At 41.3% G+C, this 21,262-nt stretch overlaps 1 protein-coding gene across 2 annotated transcripts in view; it reads right to left on the reverse strand.

Moving 5' to 3' along the window:
• Positions 1 to 16,276: 16,276 nt before the first annotated feature.
• The window catches only part of SLC25A36 (solute carrier family 25 member 36), a 41,061-nt gene continuing 36,075 nt past the window's right edge, over positions 16,277 to 21,262 (reverse strand). For both annotated transcript variants that reach the window (XM_079975929.1, XM_079975930.1), the window contains exon 7: positions 16,277 to 21,108. In XM_079975929.1, coding sequence (XP_079832055.1) covers positions 20,915 to 21,108 — 194 coding nt within the window. In that variant the 3' untranslated portion in view covers positions 16,277 to 20,914. The remainder of the gene's footprint in view (positions 21,109 to 21,262) is intronic.

Below are 21,262 nucleotides of genomic sequence, written 5' to 3' on the forward strand. Positions count from 1 at the left end.
TCACAACTCTCACATTTGTACGAGTTAATTGAACTGTTAAATTCCTTAGTGGACTTGAAGGTTAAACTTACGGCCGCATTAGAGCACAGCATCATATTGCACAGAGAGGTATGAAATCTAAGATCTATGTTTTTAGCTGCAGATAATTTGTGTTATATAATAAAAGGCTATGACTTGTAAAAGGAAAACTCATCAATAGCGTGCTTCTTTATTTACTTGCATGCTTAAATATCCTATCTTTTCCCCAAGGTGATGTACATAGTTCTTCCCATCCCCATTTCCTCCTCAAGGAATCAATCCTATGAAGTAGGTTATGCTGAGAGGTTATGCTGAAGGATATGCAATGTCCTTCTTAGCCAAGTCCAATACACTAACCACTACAAGTGTGCTCTATTCATTGTGACAACATTCAGTCCTACCCTCTGCTTTCCATTCCTAAGGCAGTGACCAACTCATAAGAAGGCTGTCATCCCATGATGGCTAAGTTTGCTCAGTAGCCCTTAGTGAGGGTCTAGATATTTGGCAGTACATGGCGGCTAGTGGATTCCACAAATGCACATGTTACCTAACACTTTCAAAGACTCCTTCAGGGTTTCCAAGTATGCTGAAACCATACTGATTCTCCACAAGGCTTCTCCTTGGATGTGTTTTAATGCATCAATTTACTAAGGACAAATGTTAAGCTAATGGGTGTTCTATCCCAGCACTGGACTGGACCTCCTGCCTGGCCACATCAAATACATAATTGTATTTCTACCGTGATCTCACATGATGAGGAAACGAGTCAACAATAGTGCATGCCTTTGCATCGCACAGACAGGGGAATGATGCCAAGCCAGGTATTCTGGGAAGTGAGAATCACAACTGGAATCTGCTCAAACTGAAAGTGGATAATATGTTTATAGTTTAATTGCATTGTAGTCCCTGTTTAACAAACACAAAACCAAATAAGCCCCCCCCCCGCCTTTTTAAGCGAAGCTTTTGAAGAAGTCTGCATGCCATTCAAAGCAGCCAGCAAATTTGATGAGATGTACAGCAGAGACAATCTGAGTTAATTGCTATGGGTGCATAAAAGCTTAGCCATCTGTGCTATTTGATAACTATCAGATAAAATAGTTGGCTGATTATTCAAATTGTTTTCAAATAATTCATTGCAATTCTGCAAGCAATACCCAAAGAGATGCCATCATTATTATTATGCAAATTTTAAATGGCACATCACAGCCATAATTTTTGTTATACGCTTATGAAGAGTCTCCTTCTATCAACTCAAAAGCAAAATAAATAAATAAATAAATAAATAAATAAGCTCAACTGGAAAAAAACCAAAATAGAGTCCAAATGACTTCTGCTTGGCTTCCTGAAACAGTTTGGTGAGGCATTTGTGGTGTTTTAAAATGCTACCTTGGGATTGCTGTCAAGGCACCTTCCCCACCTACATGTGTTCAGTTCACATGCAACTATGCATGGCACTGGGAAATAATTAAATAACAAAACCAACAACAACAACAATTTATTATTTATACCTCGCCCATCTGGCTGGGTTTCCATTTAATCCATTTGAACTGCAAAAAGGCTCAAAAAGATCAGAAACAGCCAGAAAAGAGTCGGAAAACTGCAAAAAGAGTGTAAAAAATGGGAAAATAACTAGCAATCCCAAGCACTTTGAGATACTGGTATACCTCCCCCTCCCTGCTTGTCATTGCTTCCACATTGTCCTCCAGCGGAGAGAAAGATGGAGGGCCACAATTGCCATCATTCATGCCAGTGCTGCTGGGTTTTTTAAGGGTTTCCAGAGGTTGAGGGGGCGGTTACAGGCTTTTTAGATGATGTTCCCCACTATAGGTGATTTTACATACCCTGGAATGTAGCTCCTGTGTAAGTGGGGAGATATCTGTACATCAACACATACTCTAGACATCTTTTTTTGGATTAGAAGAGAGCCATTTTTTTATTTAAAAAAATCCACTGAGGAGTATCTGGAAAATAGCTGTCCTGCTCACGGCATTAGCATTGAAGCATGGCAGATCTGGACTCCACCTCTGAAATAATTTAATCAGCCTACTACTGGCACAGACGTATTGTGGACAACCGCTACTGCCATAACTGTGCCTCATTGCAAGTAGTCTGAGATCCTGCACCATCCAAAACAAAACTCCCAAATCACTCACAACTCTGTGGACTCTTCTCCTATGTCTGTCTACGCCATTTTGCACATTGGGGCTCACCCCTAGGAAAGTGTGCATGGGCACCAAAGTCCGAACTGCAGCCGTTGCATATAAAAATACCTCCCTAAAGGCATTCGGGTTGTCCCTACCAGCAATACTTAACAGAAATGCCTCTGGTCTTTTAAAAAAAGTTATTCCAAACATTTTTTTTTTTTTTTTTTTGGTGGCAAAGGGGTGGAAGGAAGAAGAAGTCCCGACAATAATGGATTGGCATAACAAGCTACAGTGGTACATTTGATTAAGTACTTAATTCGTTCCGGAGCACCACTTTAGCTAATGGGGCCTCCTGCCGCTGCCACGCTGCTGGAGCCCAATTTCTGTTCTCATCCTGAAGCAAAGTTCTTAACCTGAAGCACTATTTCTGGGTTAGCGGAGTCTGTAACCTGAAGCGTATGTAACCTGAAGAGTATGTAACCCGAGGTACCACTGTACAAGAATTTGCTGAAATGGCGCAAATTCTTTGAATAGCCTGAGAGGCAATTCAAAACAAAAATTTATGGAAAAGTGGGATAGATATAATATATATGTGCAAAAATACAGTAAAGGTTCTCTATCTATGCTAGCATTTGAGAGAGCATTGGAGAGAGACTGAGTTGAGAAATAAGACCAATGATACATATTGATATAAGAATGTATTTGATAAAATGTAAAGAAATATACAATAATAAGAGTACATTCATTTGTAAAAAAAGGAATGTACCACGGGATAGACAGGAAGCTCAAAGTGTTGGTACATATATGATTTTAGAATACTTTTTTGTCCTTGGTTTTTTTCTTTAGGCATATGAACTTTGTATATACCAGTAAACTTTGTATACATGCTGAAAATTATATTATAATAAGCCTTGTAATGTAGTATGATAATGTAAATAAGAACGTTAATAAATAAATAAATAAATAATTTTTTAAAAAAGGGAAGTGTACATGGGACTGAAGCTTGAGGCATGTACCCGTGTCTTATACTGTCTGCATTTCACTGGACGACCCCTTTGTTCCAGTTCACCTGACTTGAAAAACATCTTTCACAAAAGATGAGAAATCACTTTAATGAATGGTTGGTACGTTTTATTTTAGACTTAGAATCATAGAATCATAGAGTTGGAAGAGACCACAAGGGCCATCGAGTCCAACCCCCTGCCAAGCAGGAAACACCATCAGAGCACTCCTGACATATGGTTGTCAAGCCTCTGCTTAAAGACCTCCAAAGAAGGAGACTCCACCACACTCCTTGGCAGCAAATTCCACTGTCGAACAGCTCTTACTGTCAGGAAGTTCTTCCTAATGTTTAGGTGGAATCTTCTTTCTTGTAGTTTGGATCCATTGCTCCGTGTCCGCTTCTCTGGAGCAGCAGAAAACAACCTTTCTCCCTCCTCTATGTGACATCCTTTTATATATTTGAACATGGCTATCATATCACCCCTTAACCTCCTCTTCTCCAGGCTAAACATGCCCAGCTCCCTTAGCCGTTCCTCATAAGGCATCGTTTCCAGGCCTTTGACCAATTTGGTTGCCCTCCTCTGGACACATTCCAGTTTGTCAGTGTCCTTCTTGAACTGTGGTGCCCAGAACTGGACACAGTACTCCAGGTGAGGTCTGACCAGAGCAGAATACAGTGGCACTATTACTTCCCTTGATCTAGATGCTATACTCCTATTGATGCAGCCCAGAATTGCATTGGCTTTTTTAGCTGCTGCGTCACACTGTTGGCTCATGTCAAGTTTGTGGTCACCAAGACTCCTAGATCCTTTTCACATGTACTGCTCTCAAGCCAGGTGTCACCCATCTTGTATTTGTGCCTCTCATTTTTTTTGCCCAAGTGCAATACTTTACATTTCTCCCTGTTAAAATTCATCTTGTTTATTTTGGCCCAGTTCTCTAATCTGTCAAGGTCGTTTTGAAGTGTGATCCTGTTCTCTGGGGTGTTAGCCACCCCTCCCAGTTTGGTGTCATCTGCAAATTTGATCAGGATGCCCTTGAGTCCATCATCCAAGTCGTTGATAAAGATGTTGAATAAGACTGGGCCCAAGACAGAACCCTGTGGCACCCCACTAGTCACTCTTCTCCAGGATGAAGAGGAACCATTGATGAGCACCCTTTGGGTTCGGTCAGTCAGCCAGTTACAAATCCACTGAGTGATAGCATAGTCAAGACCGCATTTTACCAGCTTCTTTACAAGAATATCATGGGGCACCTTGTCAAATGCCTTGCTGAAATCAAGGTAGGCTACATCCACTGCGTTCCCTTCATCTACCAGGCTTGTAATTCTGTCAAAAAATGAGATCAGGTTAGTCTGACATGACTTTTTTTCAGAAATCCATGCTGACTATTGGTGATCACAGCATTCCTTTCTAGGTGCTCACAGACTGTTTGCTTAATGATCTGCTCCAGAATCTTCCCTGGTATTGATGTCAGACTGACTGGGCGGTAATTATTTGGGTCCTCTCTTTTCCCCTTTTTGAAAATAGGGACAACATTTGCCCTCCTCCAGTCTTCCGGGACTTCGCCTGTTCTCCAGGAATTCTCAAAGATGACTGCCAGTGGTTCTGAGATCACATCTGCCAGTTCTTTTAATACTCTTGGATGCAGTTCATCTGGCCCTGGAGACTTGAATACATCTAAACTAGCCAAGTATTCCTGTACTATCTCCTTAGTTATTCTGGGCTGTGTTTCCTCTGCTGAATCATTTGCTCCAAATTCTTCAGGTCGGGCATTGTTTTCTTTATCGGAGAAGACTGAGGCAAAGAAGGCATTGAGGAGTTCAGCCCTTTCTGTGTCCCCTGTTTGCATTTCACCATCTTCTCCTCTGAGTGACCCCACTGTTTCTTTGTTCTTCCTTTTGCTACGAACATACTCATAAAAGCCTTTTTTGTTGCTTTTAACCTCTCTAGCAAGCCTGAGTTCATTCTGTGCTTTAGCTTTTCTGACTTTGTGTCTACACGTGCGGGCTATTTGTTTGAATTCCTCTTTGGTGGTCCCCCCCCCTTTTCCATTTTTTGTACACATCCTTTTTTAATCTTAACTCAGTTAAAAGTTCTTTAGATAGCCACCCTGGCTTCTCTAGGCACCTTCCATGTTTCCGTCTCATTGGTATCGCCTGAAGTTGTGCTTTTACTATCTCCCTCTTAACAAACTCCCAGCCATCATGAACTCCCTTTCCTTTTAGTATTACTGTCCATGGGATCTCACCCAGCACTTCCCTAAGTTTTATGAAGTCGGCTTTCTTAAAGTCAAGAAATTGAGCCCTAGTATGCTTGGCTGCTCCTTTCCGCTGTATAGTAAACTTCAGAAGAACATGATCACTCGCGCCTAATGATCCTTCCACTTCTACCCCACTAACCAGGTCATCAACATTGGTTAGGACCAGATCTAAAATGGCTGTTCCTCTTGTTGCTTCTCCCACTTTCTGGACAATGAAGTTGTCTGCAAGGCCAGTGAGGAATCTGTTTGACCTTATGCTCTTGGCTGAGTTTGACATCCAGCAAATATCCGGGTAATTGAAGTCCCCCATTACTACTATCTCCCTTCCTTTTGCATGCTTGGCCATCTGTTCCAGGAAGGCATCATCTATGTCCTCCGTTTGGCTTGGGGATCTATAGTAAACTCCCACAATGAGGTCACTGTTATTCTTCTCTCCCTTAATTTTGACCCAAATGCTCTCACTTTGGCTTTGAGGTTCTAAATCTTGGATCTCTTCACAGGTATACACATCCCTGACATTCAACGCCACTCCTCCTCCTTTCTTGTCTGGTCTGTTTCTCTGAAATAGATTGTATCCCTCCATTATTACATTCCAATCGTGGGACTTATCCCACCAGGTTTCAGTGATGCCTATTATGTCATATTTAGTTTGCTGTACCAAGAGCTCAAGCTCATCTTGTTTATTTCCCATGCTTTGCGCATTAGTGTACAGACATTGAAGTCCATTAATCATTCCCCCGTGTCTCTTATTTAAGGATTTTTTCCTCCCACCACTAGGTCTGCGTGCTTTTTGCTCCATTTGGTCTATGACGTTTGGATGATCATCTTCATCAATTGATAGACTCCTACCTGCAGGAGCACTGTCTCCCTCCCCCACATTAGTCAGTTTAAAGCCCTCCTGATGAGGTTTCTGAGATTTTTGGCAAAAACATTCCTCCCAACCGTTGTGAGGTGCAGCCCATCGCTTGCCAGAAGTCCATCTTCAAGAAACTGCAGTCCGTGATCTAAGAATCCAAACCGTTCCTGTTTACACCATTTGTGAAGCCAGCTGTTCACTTCCACTATTTTTCCCTCTCTCCCTGGGCCACATCGTTCAACTGGGAGGACAGATGAGATGACAATTTGTGCATTTAATTGCTTCAATTTCCTTCCCAGAGCCTCGTAGTCTCTTTTGATCTTCTGGAGGCTATTGCTTGCAGTGTCATTGGTTCCCACATGAACCAAGAGGAAGGGGTATTTGTCAGTGGGTTTTATGATTCCTTGCAGTCGTTCAGTTACATCTTGGATCTTAGCCCCGGGGAGACAGCACACTTCCCGAGACATCTTGTCAGGCCCACAGATCACTGCTTCTGTTCCCCTCAGTAGGGAATCCCCTATCACCACTACACGCCTCCTCTTAGGTTTGGTCGGGGTTCTTCCGTGAGCTGTCCGTTCCAAGGTCGCCTGCACATTCCCTGAGGACTGACTTTGCTGCTTGTCTTCATATACCTGATCGACTGTAATGTTAGGTTACTGCCTAAGCTGGCATTTTTACTTCAGTTATTCTACTACTGACTGAACGACCTGACACATCCATGAGGAAACACAGAAGAAAATGTAGCTACGTAAAGAGCCATGAAATGTGGCCTTTTGCCTCTGTCCCACACTTATTCTGCTGAGAAATGTTAAGCATTAGGGTAGAAACCATTTTTAACGGTATTACATAAAAGTCTGTTTCTTTTTATATAGAATAGATGCACTTTCCCAATGAGAGGATTATTTTTGTGCTTGTCACAATTTTGCCAGAGGTAGAATTTGCATCATTCACTCTGCGATGAGCTAGGATAGCAGGGGGCAGGAAGAAGAAAGAAAATATTCACTGATTTTTTAAAACAACAACAACAACAAAACAACTTAAAGAACACACAGTCCTTTCTTAACTTATCTTTGTTCTAAGTATGCTATATTGTCAGTGGGCATAGCAAAGAGTAATTGTGGCCAAGGAATATTACCGGGGGGGGGGGGGGTATTTCACTTTCTCTAGCTCTTCTCAATTGTGCAAAAATATACTCACCTACTTTAATTTCTTCACTTTTAGCAAGGATGAGCAAACCATTTGTTTCCACCATGACATCAAAATGCAAAAGAGATCAGGTGATCAATCCATTTCAGTGGCATAACTTACATTAGTATATGACAAGTTAATTCTGAAGTAAGTCAACTGCGAGGCAATTTACGGAAGCAGAAAAAAAGGTGAATCTCTTTGGATAGACAGCACGTAAATTAACAGGCAGTGTAGTCCTCTTGAAATCAATGGCAAATCTCCCATTGATTTAATGGAGCAGGGATTGCAGCAAAATACTGTAGTTTGTGTACTTCCTTACTACAGAGCCAAAATCTTCTGGAGGCCACTGATTTGAAATAGATGGCACACATCCAACGAAATGTACTGAAATCGACCTGGATTGGCTCTTGGCATGCTTCATTGAGACCTCAAAAAGCTTACCACAATAATATATATTCCGGACTTACTTCAGCATGTGCCATTCGCCTGAATATGACTGGCATTTACCTGTGACAGCATAGCTGGAAGCAGTGTAGATTGACTGAAAACTACACTTGCCATACACAGCAGTTGGCAGCCAGGACCTTTCTGGGAGGCTTCAGGCAAGTCTGTTTCTCAGCGCTGGATATCATTAGGCAGAGTGAGGTGGCGGCTGCCTCAGGCAACTGATTTGGGGTGTCATAGTAGGGCAGCAAGTTGCTATTAATTATTGTTGTGCTTTATTGCCAGTGTGGGAGAGAGGTTTCAATGGGATTTTCTGACTAGGGCACCAGAATAACTCAACTGCCTTGAGTACTATCTACCCTGACAGGCAAGTCATTTGCTAATCCTCTGGCATAATAGTGTCTTGAGCCAGCCCTGTCAACTCCTTATCTGTACAATTGATCAGACTTAGTCTAAGGCAGCTTTATATGATCGTGTTAATCATTTTACATGGGATTGTCCCCTTCCATGCATTGGGGACTTGCTCTTAATTTTTATTCATGTTGCTGCTACTTTATGGGAGACAGGTTTGAGAAGAAAACCAGCAACAGTCAGATCTACAACATATCCTTTCTCCAACAAGCATCAAGCAGATGGCTCTTAGGAGGTCTTCTAGCTAAGCAGCTTTTAAGAGAGAAGCCCACATGGCTTCTGTAGCAAAGCTATATCAGATGTCTTCAGACTTTTGACTGGGCCAGAGCACAAACCTTGCTCACACCTGCTTGCACCTAAGTTTCAATGAAACAATTTAGGTTTGAATCTATATAACAGCCTCTTGATATGAAAGTGGTTAACATTGGTTGTCCTTGTTTGGACAATGGTATATGGTATGGCTCCTTCATGGATAACTGCCTTGTTGGGGTGAAGGGGCTTGAATAACTCAGAGAAGTTATGAGCCATGCCGTGCAGGGCCACCCAAGATGGACAGGTCATAGTGGAGAGTTTTGACTAAACATGATCCACCTGGAGCAGGAACCAGCAAGCCACTCCAGTATCCCTGCCAAGAAAACTCCATGGACAAAGTCAACAGGCATATAAAAGTTATGATTCTGGAAGATGAGCCCCTCAGGTTGGAAGGCGTCCAACATGCTACTGAGGAAGAGCAGAGGACAAGTACAAGTAGATTCAGAGCTGATGAAGTGGCTGGGCCAAAGCCGAAAGGTCACTCAGTTGCGAATATGCCTGGAAACGAAAGGAAAGTCCAATGCTGTAAAGAAAAATATTGCATAGGAACCTGGAATGTAAGAACCATGAACCTTGGTAAGCTGGATGTGGTCAAAAATGAGATGGCAAGAATAAATATTGACATGTGCATCAGTGAACTAAAATGGACAGGAATGGGTGAATTGAGTTTGGATGACCATCATAAAAGAAATGGAGTGGCCCTCATAGTCAACAAAAGAGTGGCGAAAGCTGTACTGGGATGCAATCTCAAAAATGATAGAATGATCTCAATACAAATACAAGGCAGACCTTTTAACATCACAGTAATCCAAATTTAGGGACGTGGGTGGCACTGTGGGTTAAACCACAGAGCCTAGGACTTGCCGATCAGAAGGTCGGCGGTTCGAATCCCCATGACAGGGTGAGCTCCCGTTGCTCGGTCCCTGCTCCTGCCAACCTATCAGTTCGAAAGCACGTCAAAAGTGCAAGTGGATAAATAGGTACTGCTCCGGCGGGAAGGTAAATGGCGTTTCCGTGCACTGCTCTGGTTCACCAGAAGTGGCTTAGTCATACTGGCCACATGACCCAGAAGCTGTACGCCGGCTCCCTTGGCCAATAAAGCGAGATGAGCACCGCAACCCCAGAGTCGGCCACGACTGGACCTAATGGTCAGGGGTCTCTTCACCACTGGCTGTGGTTTGAAATGGTTCTCTGTTGCTTGAGAACAGCAGCAAGGGAGTATGGTATTGTGTTCATTCATGTTCTGCTTTTGAGCTTCCTAGGAGCATCTCTTTGGCCACTGTGGGGAAAACAAAATTTTGGGCTAGATAAGCCTTTGCTATGATCCAGTAGGGCTCTTCTTATGTTCCTATGGCTTCAAGGAGACTATCTGGTATTGAGTAAAGGGAATTAAAAATCATGCAGAAGCTGAATAATAAAGAGAGGCAAATAAGTAGTGAAATAGTGCCGTAAAAACTGCTGTGTGTATTTTTGCTCTGTTTATTCAAGAGGAGCAAATGGGAAAAGAACACAGTTTCATTCTAGTGGGATTCAAATGCTTCAGTGCCTAGCCTAGGGCTGTTACCAAAGCAGAATCTTTGTGACAATGGCGTGTGACAGTTTCTTTGCCTATGATAAAAACAGAAGATGAGCCTCTTGGATAGGGCTAATGGCATTCTGTTCTCACAGTGGCCGGCCAGCTAGATACCTGTGGGAAGCCTGCAAGCTGGGCATGAGGGCAATTATACTCTGCCCACCTGTGATTCCCAGCAACTGGTTTTCTGGCAGCGGAGGCAGAACACATCCATCATCGCTAATAGCCATGGATAGCTTTGTTCTCCATGAATTTGTCTAATCCTCTTTTAAAGATATCCAAGTTGATGGCTGTCTCCAGTGGGAGCAAGTTCCATAGTTTAACTGTGCACTGCATTCAGGTAGGTAGCCGTGTTGGTCTGACGCAGTTGAAATAAATATAAAAATTAAAAAATTGTCCAGTAGCACCTTAGAGACCAACTAAGTTTGTTCTGGGTATAAACTTTCGTGTGCATGCACACTTCTTCAGATACACTTGTGCACTGCATGAAGGAGTACTTTTTTTTAATCCACACTGAATCTTCCAAAATCCAGCTTCATTGAAATGAACCATACTGGTTGCTGTTGGTGCTTCTTTCATTGGAAATGTAAGCAACAAAATTGTAAAGAACTTTCAGGAATAAATCTTTGCCAAGACCCACTTTTGTGGCCATACCATATTTGTTGTTGTTTAGTCGTTTAGTCGTGTCTGACACTTCGTGACCCCATGGACCAGAACACGCCAGGCACTTCTGTCTTCCACTGCCTCCCGCAGTTTGGTCAAACTCATGCTGGTAGCTTCAAGAACACTGTCCAACCATCTCGTCCTCTGTCGTCCCCTTCTCCTTGTGCCCCCCATCTTTCCCAACATCAGGGTCTTTTCCAGGGAGTCTTCTCTTCTCATGAGGTGGCCAAGGTATTGGAGCCTCAGCTTCAGGATCTGTCCTTCCAATGAGCACTCAGGGCTGATTTCCTTAAGAATGGATATGTTTGATCTTCTTGCAGTCCATGGGACTCCCAAGAGTCTCCTCCAGCACCATAATTCCAAAGCATCAATTCTTTGGTGATCAGCCTTCTTTATGGTCCAGCTTTCACTTCCATACATCACTACTGGGAAAACCATAGCTTTAACTATACGGACCTTTGTTGGCAAGGTGATGTCTCTACTTTTTAAGATGCTGTCTAGGTTTGTCATTGCTTTTCTCCCAAGAAGCAGGCGTCTTTTAATTTCATGGCTGCTGTCACCATCTGCAGTGATCATGGAGCCCAAGAAAGTAAAATCTCTCACTACCTCCATTTCTTCCCCTTCTATTTGCCAGGAGGTGATGGGACCAGTGGCCATGATCTTCGTTTTTTTGATGTTGAGTTTCAGACCATATTTTGCGCTCTTCTCTTTCACCCTCAATAAAAGGTTCTTTAATTCCTCCTCACTTTCTGCCATCAAGGTTGTGTCATCTGCATATCTGAGGTTGTTGATATTTCTTCCGGCAATCTTAATTCTGGCTAGGGATTCATCCAGCCCAGCTTTTCACATGATGAATTCTGCATATAAGTTAAATAAGCAGGGAGACAATATACAGCCTTGTATATTATTGTATATCCCTTCATGGATCACTGCCTTGCCATGGCGAAGGGGATTGAATAACTCAGAGAAGCTATGAACTATGCCGAGCAGGGCACCCAAGATGTAACATGTAAAAAGGTAAAGGTAAAGGTACCCCTGCCCATACGGGCCAGTCTTGACAGACTCTGGGGTTGTGCGCCCATCTCACTCAAGAGGCCAGGGGCCAGCGCTGTCCGGAGACACTTCCGGGTCACGTGGCCAGCGTGACATCGCTGCTCTGGCGAGCCAGAGCCGCACACGGAAACACCGTTTACCTTCCCGCTGGTAAGCGGTCCCTATTTATCTACTTGCACCCGGAGGTGCTTTCGAACTGCTAGGTTGGCAGGCGCTGGGACCGAGCAGCGGGAGCGCACCCCGCCGCAGGGATTCGAACCGCCGACCTTTCGATCGGCAAGTCCTAGGCGCTGAGGCTTTAACCCACAGCGCCACCTGCGTCCCTATGTAACATGTAGCTAGGCCCTAATACAAGAGTTTCATGTATTCGGATGTAATACATGAATGTAGCAGATCTAGGGTGTGCATTGCCATCTGCAATCTTGAATGGAGGTTTTTGGCTTGAATACAACTGGATGGGTTGAATACTAGGATTAGATAATTCCTTTATGTAGTTTTCCTACAGCACCTGATATGCTGTAGGGGAAAATCATATTCTGTTTGCATGGAATATACAAGCCCGGCCACTGAATCATTATTTTCCTTTCTCAAGTTAAAAGTTCAATATTTTTACACATGTCCAATATTTTGTTAGTGCTAAAAATGGCACTTAAATTTTTAATCCATTCCCTGGAAGGATGTCAAGATTTTAGACCACCCTTACAGCAAAATGAGATGGCTGTCATCTTGTAGCCTACCTAACCTCCTTGGTAATCATAATATATTATTTTTGTTGTGAGTAATTTGAGCCATAGTCCCAGGCCTTCAAGCATATCCAGTATCTATCTGCCTGGAAATCCCCTAAGCAACTTGTGAGTCATTCAATCACCGAAAAGGCTTGGAAGCATTTCTACTGGGAAAGAAATCACTTACAACCTTTTATTATTACACATTTTTAAGCAGGCTTCGAAGAGAGAGAGACCTTGGGGAATGATGGATTTGTGGTTTATGCCAATACCTGTGAAAATAGCTGAGCAAAATTGTCATGAAAATTTACTTCCACGGGAACAAAACCTACACAACTGCTTTTACCGGACGGTGAATGTTTCTTTAAAAAAATTAATTATATTTAACTTGAACATCCATCAAAGCAAACTCCCTTCAGGAAAGTAGACTAGTGCAAAGCTGTGTTTAGTTAAGAATTAGATAGCTTGTGAATTGGACAAGAAGAAAATAACCCATGCTCCAAATTGGAAAGTGAGCCCCATGGACCAACTGTTCCCTATAAAAGATTTTATAGAATGGGGTCTTCTTTTAAAAAAGGCTGAGGCACTTGGCCAACAACATTAAGGTATCTATTGAAGTAACAAATGCATTGCTTCACCATGGAAATTGAACCCTTCCTGATAAACAAAATTGAATGCCCCGATTGCTGTGTCAGGATTCTTGGCAAGCTACAAACAGGTTATAGGAAAGATGAGCAAGAAAGATGGATGGTGCCTTATAGCAGAAATGGGGAATCTGTGGCCTTCACTTATTGCTAGACCACAGCTCCCATAATCCCTGTGCAATGATGCTGGAGACTTGTAGACTGGGCAGTATCTGAAGGTCCACAGGTTCCTCAACTCTGGTTCATAGAAAGCTGCCATACCTTGATTCAGACCATTGAGCTCAGTAAGGCCCACACTGACTGGCAGTATCTCTCCATGGTTTCAAGAAGGGATCTGTCCCCGCCCAACATGGAAAGGCTGGGGATTGAACCTGGCACTCTTCTACATGAAAAGCATGTGCTCTACAACTGTGCCATGTCTACAGCCTGCCTTTACTGTTGCTTCTCCTCACAGCTGTTCTCTAATTGGATGCATTTCCTTAATTCAAACACCTCTTTTCCTCTGTTTCAGATCTCCAGTGTAACTCTCATCCTTCCTTCTCAGTGGATGTTCCAAGAGTGGATTCACTGGGGGGTTTTTTAATTAAAAAAAAAACAGCTTGGAGAAGGAAGATTGTGCCCCATTTTTACTGCAACGGTGGAACTAGTGAAACTAGAGCTGGAGGGTGTTTAACCCACGTAGTGTGTCTCTGATCAACAGCCTGCCCTGGAGGAGGAAAATGTTATCTATAACCGGAAAATAGGAACCTGCCCTATACTAAGTCAGACCATTGGACCATCTGGCTTTGTATTGTCTACTTTGACTGGCAGAAATTCTCCCGGGTTTCAGACAAGCTTTTCCTAGCCCTTCCTGGAGACATCACTAATTGAACCGAAAACCTTCGCATTCAAGGCAGATGCTCTTATTTATTAAGAAATTAGGTGATCTAATCATGGATTCTCCATATTACACTGGCTTTTGACCCTCAGTACCCTATGGCAAGGTGATGGACCTTCCTGGCCTGATCTTTATCTCCATCGCTGCCCCTGAGCCAACTTGGACAGATTCCACAAGCTCTGTGCCTCTCTCCAGATCACCTGCCCTGGCCTCAAGGAAATGCATTTGTTCACTCTGGGCTGGAAACTCATTGCACCCATGACTTCTGTCAAGCAGGCAGATAGTCCTACATGTGGCTTTCTATGCAACCCCACAGTCCTGCTGGTCTTCTACTTGCACACCCATTATGTCAGTTTACCTGAGAGTTGTTAGGTCACTGATGGGAGGTGCAGCCTGGTTTGCCCTGCTGCTGAATTTGCCCAGTTGTTTGTCACTTGTTCCCTTGGTTTGATGTTTTGTCGCTGGTGCAGAGATGCTACATCTGCTGGGGCTTGCCTCTTGCTTGTGGAACAGATTCCAAGTAGTCATCATCATCGTTAGTCCCTTAAGCAAGGCACTTCTATATAAAATATTAGGGAGTATTGCACTCAGCTGTTGTAGCTGACCGTATCCATTTTTACTTGAATCTTTCACCTATTTAACACCCCAAGCTACTTAGCATTTATTTATGGAGTTTTAAAAAGTCACTTTTCATAAATAGTATTCTAATCAGGACACCAACATCAGTAAGGTAGGTCAGTATTGTATTCTCAGCATAATGCCAGGCCACTTATACACTGACTAGATCACTTCGATCATCTGGAGGAGCCTTCTTGATTGTCCTATTATGTCATAGTCATTTAGTTTATATGCAAACTAAAGCTTTTGGCATAGTGGTGCCAGTACTTTGGAACACTGTTCTCATTGGAATCAGCCAACGATGATTCTGATATTTTACCACGGGTTGAAAAGGTTTCTCGTTTCATCCATTATTATTAGAGGATGAGACTGATTCAGAGTTGGCAATTTCTTTTGCACCTTATTCTTTTGCAATGCTTTAATTATTGTACTCTATACCACCATGGTATTTCCGCCTGAATGTTGGTTTAAAAACTCTCCTGTAAATAAAATTAATTGTACAGAGGTGTGTGTGCTTGTGTGATGGAAACGAGGTAGTGGCTTAACTAGTGAATTCATAGACAAGGTGACATTTGAACCAGAGACTTCTCGACCCCCCGTTTCTGGCCTGAGACTGATCTAACTGGATTATTATTATTTGCAGATAAACAATTAAAAACACTTAATGACCTTGCTAAAATGGATAAATGGCCCCAAATCAGTAAGTGTGATATCCTCCAAGGGCAAAGTAGCAGTATCTCTTAATGAATATTGGCAAACTTTAACCCCCACTTCCACAGCCAGTTGAACAGTTCCATGGGGATTTAGTAGGAGTTGCAGTTGCACAACTTGCAAGACAAGCAAGGCACTAGATACCTCACTTCATTGCATATAAGTTCAGGCACTCTCCTTTGACTTCCTACTACTTTTGCCCACTTTTTCCACACAATGCAAACTTTTACAAACTATTCCTATTGTAATATTCCATTTAAAAATACAGAAATAAAATATTGAAACCATGGTTTCCCCCCTATACTAACCTTGTATTAAATTTTATGCCTTTCATCTTGTCAGCCTGATCTGGAATATTGTCCTAATGGAAGTTCACCCAATTCCCTCTTCCTTGTCTTTTAGACAAACTGAATATGTTTCTTTTATTCCAACACTTTCAGTGTCACTGTTTTTAGACTGACGTTTTTGACTACCACTTTTAAATTGTCTTCTTATAAAATGTGTATTTTCTTTGTATTGAGAGACTTATTTTATTTTATTTTGGTGTAAGGTGCTTTGGGTGCTCTATGACCAGATAAGGGAGGTACAAAAACATTAAGCTAAAATCCCCCTTTAGTGTTTCAGCCTTTGCTGAATCCCCCCACCAACTGAAACTCAGTAAGCAGTCTGTATAAGGCAAATAAACAGCAAAGTAGGGCATGGAGGATGTATTTTTGGCTAGTATTCCATTACAAAAGGAAAAGAAAAGAAAAAAACCTCATGCAAGGCTAATGGATTTGAATAAACACATTTTATTTTTGAAATTTCGAGCAGTCCAAACAAAAAGTTGTCAATATAATATAAATACAAAAGTATTTAAAGCACATCATTGACAGCCAACTACATGGTATGCAAGAACTATAGCAAACCACAGGAGCAGCAGAATATTGGAATATTGGTAAATAACAATGGTTTCCTAGGGCATCACGGTATGTTCACATATACAGGGTATGCAGACTTTTTGAAATAAAACTGAAATTGTATAGAACTTCAGGTCTTTTCAGAAACAGAACAGCATTTTTAAAAGAGAGTAATACATTTACATAGGCACACATCAGTGTTCTGCTTGTTTCAAGAATGTAAAAAGAAACTTGATAAAGAGAGTCTCCAATTTGTGGGTCTCCATCATTCTTTAAGAATACTGCTATCAGAAAGAATACAACTATCAAGATAAAAACAAACAGAATGGAAAACAAACAAACAAATTCAACATCTGAGATTTGAGTATAGGCGTGGAGCATTCTAACATTGGGCTGGGATTCAGACAAACAAGATACACAACTCCATATGCCCAAGCAGGTTTGGCTTTATGTTTCTTAGGTTGCAGCTTCCCAATGTCATATGGCAAACCACTTTTCACACTAAGGAGAGTTTCAAGACAGCTTGCAAAAAAAAAGAAAGAAGCAAATAAATGAATTGGGCACATCTAAAGTAGGGCTCTAGTTCCAAGCCCTGGATTAAAATCCAAGACACTTGTCAGAAAATCCCTTTCTGATAAAAGAGACTTTAAGCCAAATAGTATTTTGCATTGGTGCCTTATAATGACAAATTAGTCATGGGTGTTACTTGTTTGTTGTGTAAATCAAAAACCTTTATTCAAACCATTCAAACCATTTGTGTATATCCAAGAACAAAGTTTATTTATAATGATTTTAAAAATTATACACCAAAGCTGACTTTGAAGGTTCTCTTTCAATTCTAGCTGTGCAATATGCATGTTTATTCCTTGGTTTAATGCTGTTTTGTGTTGAATTTTAAACACAGGAACAAAAATTTAGAAAGTACAGGTTTACTTGTTTAAAAGCATCTGTTATGGCTCATTCCCACAATGTGTATGGCACTCAACCAAATATTTTTCAAGAGCAGAACACAAAAGTTTGACACACCAGATATTATTTCAAGGATGCATCCTTCCTGCATTGGCATGTACCATAGTGCCACCTTCTGGTCAAGCCTACTGTATACATACAGCCTCACAGCAAGTTTTCAATTGTAGCGTGTAAATTGGGTGTTTGAAGTAGTTCAAATATTGATTTTCCAAGGCATTGTGGTTGAACTCCACTTTATCAAAGATATATTTTACTAACATAGCCAAATCACAATTAGGACAGGAACAATTTCTCCTTGAATTAAAATGGTGTTAATTTCCTACCCCACCAATCATTGACAATATTTCAACCATGTTTTTGTCATAATTATACAAGGAAAGCTATGGACAGTTTTTGGGAAACAGTTCAGAGGTATCAACAGTTTAAAAACATATAATTGGTTTAATAATAGCTGCATTGAAAGAAGTACCCTGTGAAATGCTAGAAGCCAAATGTGAAGGCTGAAAAGATAGGATTTTAATATCAAGAGTCTGCAATCTAGTGTTATTTCTAAGACGGTTAAATGGAAGAAACATCAACTGTCTTAGAGACTCTAACTTCAGTAAAGAGAATTACTTTCTTACGGATTCAAATTTTGCTACTATTAGGATCATGGAGTAAGTGAAGTATAGTGGCAATGGCAAATATGTTTAGAGAAAATTGTTCACTTCATTAAATAACCACTTCCCAATTTATTACATACGATAAATGTAATATGTAATTAATTTATTACATATGAGGGGAGTGTAAACTTATTACAACCCACATTCAACAAATGTAGACCTTTCCAATTGGAAAGGCAACATTTCTTATTATCAGGCAAAATCATGAACTTGTAATAATTGAAAGTGAAGCTCCCACGGTGACACTAAAACATCTCCATTAAACCCAGGGGTAATTGTGGTCATATAGGGATAGAGTGGTCTGTTTTGAAGGAGCAGATAATGTGGGTTCATGTAGTTGACTTTGTGTGACCGCATGCAATTTCAAAGTAATTGAAGTAGCTTCTGAAAGGGTTTCCATTCCTGTGACAGATTTGGTAAGTCACATTTCATAGTAAACTAGATCTGACTGTTCAGAACAAGTATGGTTCACTAAACTTGTTTAGACGATTTATTACCGTTGGAATTCCACTCACAATCACTACACAATGGGGGGAACTCTTGGCTGCCCGAATCCACCTGAGTGTTGACTTTTAGAAAAACCAAAAACACAGAAAAACTCCCCCCCTCCCTCAGGCTTATAATTAAACAATTTAACATTTCACACTTTGGCCTTTGTGTTGTCCTTTAGCACATTTGCCATTTCTTACCCATGGATGTCAGCAGCAAAATCTACAAATATTTATATGCAGGAAGAAACTAGCTTAAAACAGAGGTTATTGAAGAACAGTTCCTTTAAATAAGTTTTCATATTAATCACTAAAGGAATATGACTACATTTGCCAAGTTTATGGTAATGTGCGTATAATGGCTATAATGAGATCACTTACAACATTAAGGAAAAGAAGTAGACTTGTTTGCTCCCTACTGAAAAAATCTGGCAGGTCACTGTTCTTCATTAGTGACTCTAGCAAGTATTCAGACCAACGGTTTGCAAGCCTACATTGAGACCTTTCTGCCACAGGCCAGAGGACACAGAAACCAAAAGAAACTGCTGTTCGGACTGTGCACACATTTGACAGTTCCAGCATTATTTGGCCTAGCAAAATAAAGCCATGATATGCCTGTTTCTGCACAGTTCACAGAGGAATAAAATGTCACATTTTTTTTTACAACTTTTGCATGAGCTGAGCATTACAAAGATTAGGGTACAGGACTGCCAAGAGGAAGCACTTATGTTTAATTGCTTTAAGTGAGTGAGATATAAACACACTCAACATTTATCTGCTTTAGGGTGCAATCCTATAAAGACTTAACTGGGAAGAAGTCCTATTGAACTCAACAAGGATTATTCCCAAGCAGAAAAGCATCAGACTGCACTCTGAAAGTACTAGACTTTGGGCAGGGTTGTGCTCTAAATTACAAATCTTCTCCCCGGTGTCATTACCATTTAACACAGCTACATTGTAATGACAGGATGTATGTTAAAAGGTAAAAATGTAGGGTGTGTTTATTGTTAGAACCAACAGGTTATCTGCATTATTTCAAATTGCCTGCTTTATCAATGTTGCTTTTCACAGATAATGTGAATCACGCAAATGTCTGCTCTTAAAATGTAGCAGTGAATGCTGTGTAAGAAGCATTAAGATGTTCAAAGCCAAACATTGGGAAAAACCACTTATGTGGTTTTCTGCAAAGTGCTTCAGGAGGAAGCAAGGAATAAAGCAAAAGGTGATGCCTAAACCCCAAGGTATTCAATTATCTTCTCTGGTTCATTCTAAGCCACAATCTTAGCACTCAATTTTGGACACGGCCGAAGTGTGCCCTATGTGTTACTGAAATCTAGTAGAGTTTGGAATTCTAGTTACTACAGTATTAGGTTAGTTCAGGTAAAAGCCCTAGATGAACTTAAGTTTGTTTAAAGCGAGCACAATGCTGCATAAGCACCCGATATCCTGCTGTTTAATCACATACTGTTTGTTGGTTTTCAAGGATTTAAAAGCAGCATGCGAAAAGCCCTTCCAACACACCAAGCCAATTTCTCTTTGCTGGTGGTTTGCTCCACAATGCTGTGATCCTTAATACATTTAGAGGTGTTTTAAGTTCCAAAGGGATTTATAGACACAAATTGTACAAACTGAAGATAGGACGATTTGATTTCAGGTGGATCTTAAGGCTCTTCTCTATTTCCACGGTAGAAAATACTCAGGGCAATTAAAACAGTATACCACTGCAACACTAGAAATCCCAAGGTCTGATATTAAAGCAACTGGAACTTGATACAAAACAAAACAGCCTGTCCCCCATCTTCACCTTGACAAATAAAGGCCACCTTTTCTGTAGTAAGAAACCTAAGTTCCCTGTCAGATCCCCTGAGGTAGTAAAGCGGGAAGCTTAGTGAATCTTCGTCTTTCATTTTATTTCAGACTGCAAAAGTGGAGTTTCAAGAGATAAGCATTTATGAATCTGCTTTAAATGTACACAGGCATACCCTTCAAACTGGCTACTGTGCAGTAACAGAAAATGGATTTTAAACCAGCAATGAACACGAGTCGAAAAAGAGATGTACGCTTTCCAGTGAGAACACACATATTATTATGCCCCTCCTTGCTCACAACCAAGTGTCTGATGCTCACTGCATAGCGTTAGAAAAGTTGACACAATAGGAGAAAATTGCAACGTTGAAATATGAGGAGTTTAAAGGCAATCCTTTAGGAGCAGCTTCAGATCATCACATTGCAAAAGATGCCATATGATGAGGCAGGATGACTGCCTACCAGCCTTCCATTTTGTCCATAGCTGCATGTTCTTGATAGATTTTACTCCTACCTACCCACACTGAGAGTTCATGGTCCACTGCAAGCTTTTGGTCTTCCATCTTCCTGAACACAGCTGGTAATATTGCTATCCATTCAGTAAGTAGACTACCACTTCATACGTAGACATCATTATAGCTGTGTTTGGAATCTGTCTAATCAGATGCGTTGTTAGGCCACGGTATAGGGCGTTATAGCCTTCTTCTCGCACAAGCAAAGACAGTGTCTGAAAAAAAGACCTGTACTTTGTTCCTTCTTCTCGTAGTCTTGTTCGTACAACCTCTGCATCAAAAAAGGAGAAAACATTTTATCTTCAGGACAGCTTTCCACAATCTTGGAAGGATTACAACGCTTGCCTACTTCTACAATGCATTACTTATTTCATCTGTTGTAGGACACATTTTTAGCCAAAACAGTACTCAAAAGCAACATATTA

This window comes from Podarcis cretensis (genome assembly GCF_951804945.1).
Source record: "Podarcis cretensis genome assembly, chromosome: 5".
Lineage (NCBI taxonomy): Eukaryota > Metazoa > Chordata > Lepidosauria > Squamata > Lacertidae > Podarcis > Podarcis cretensis.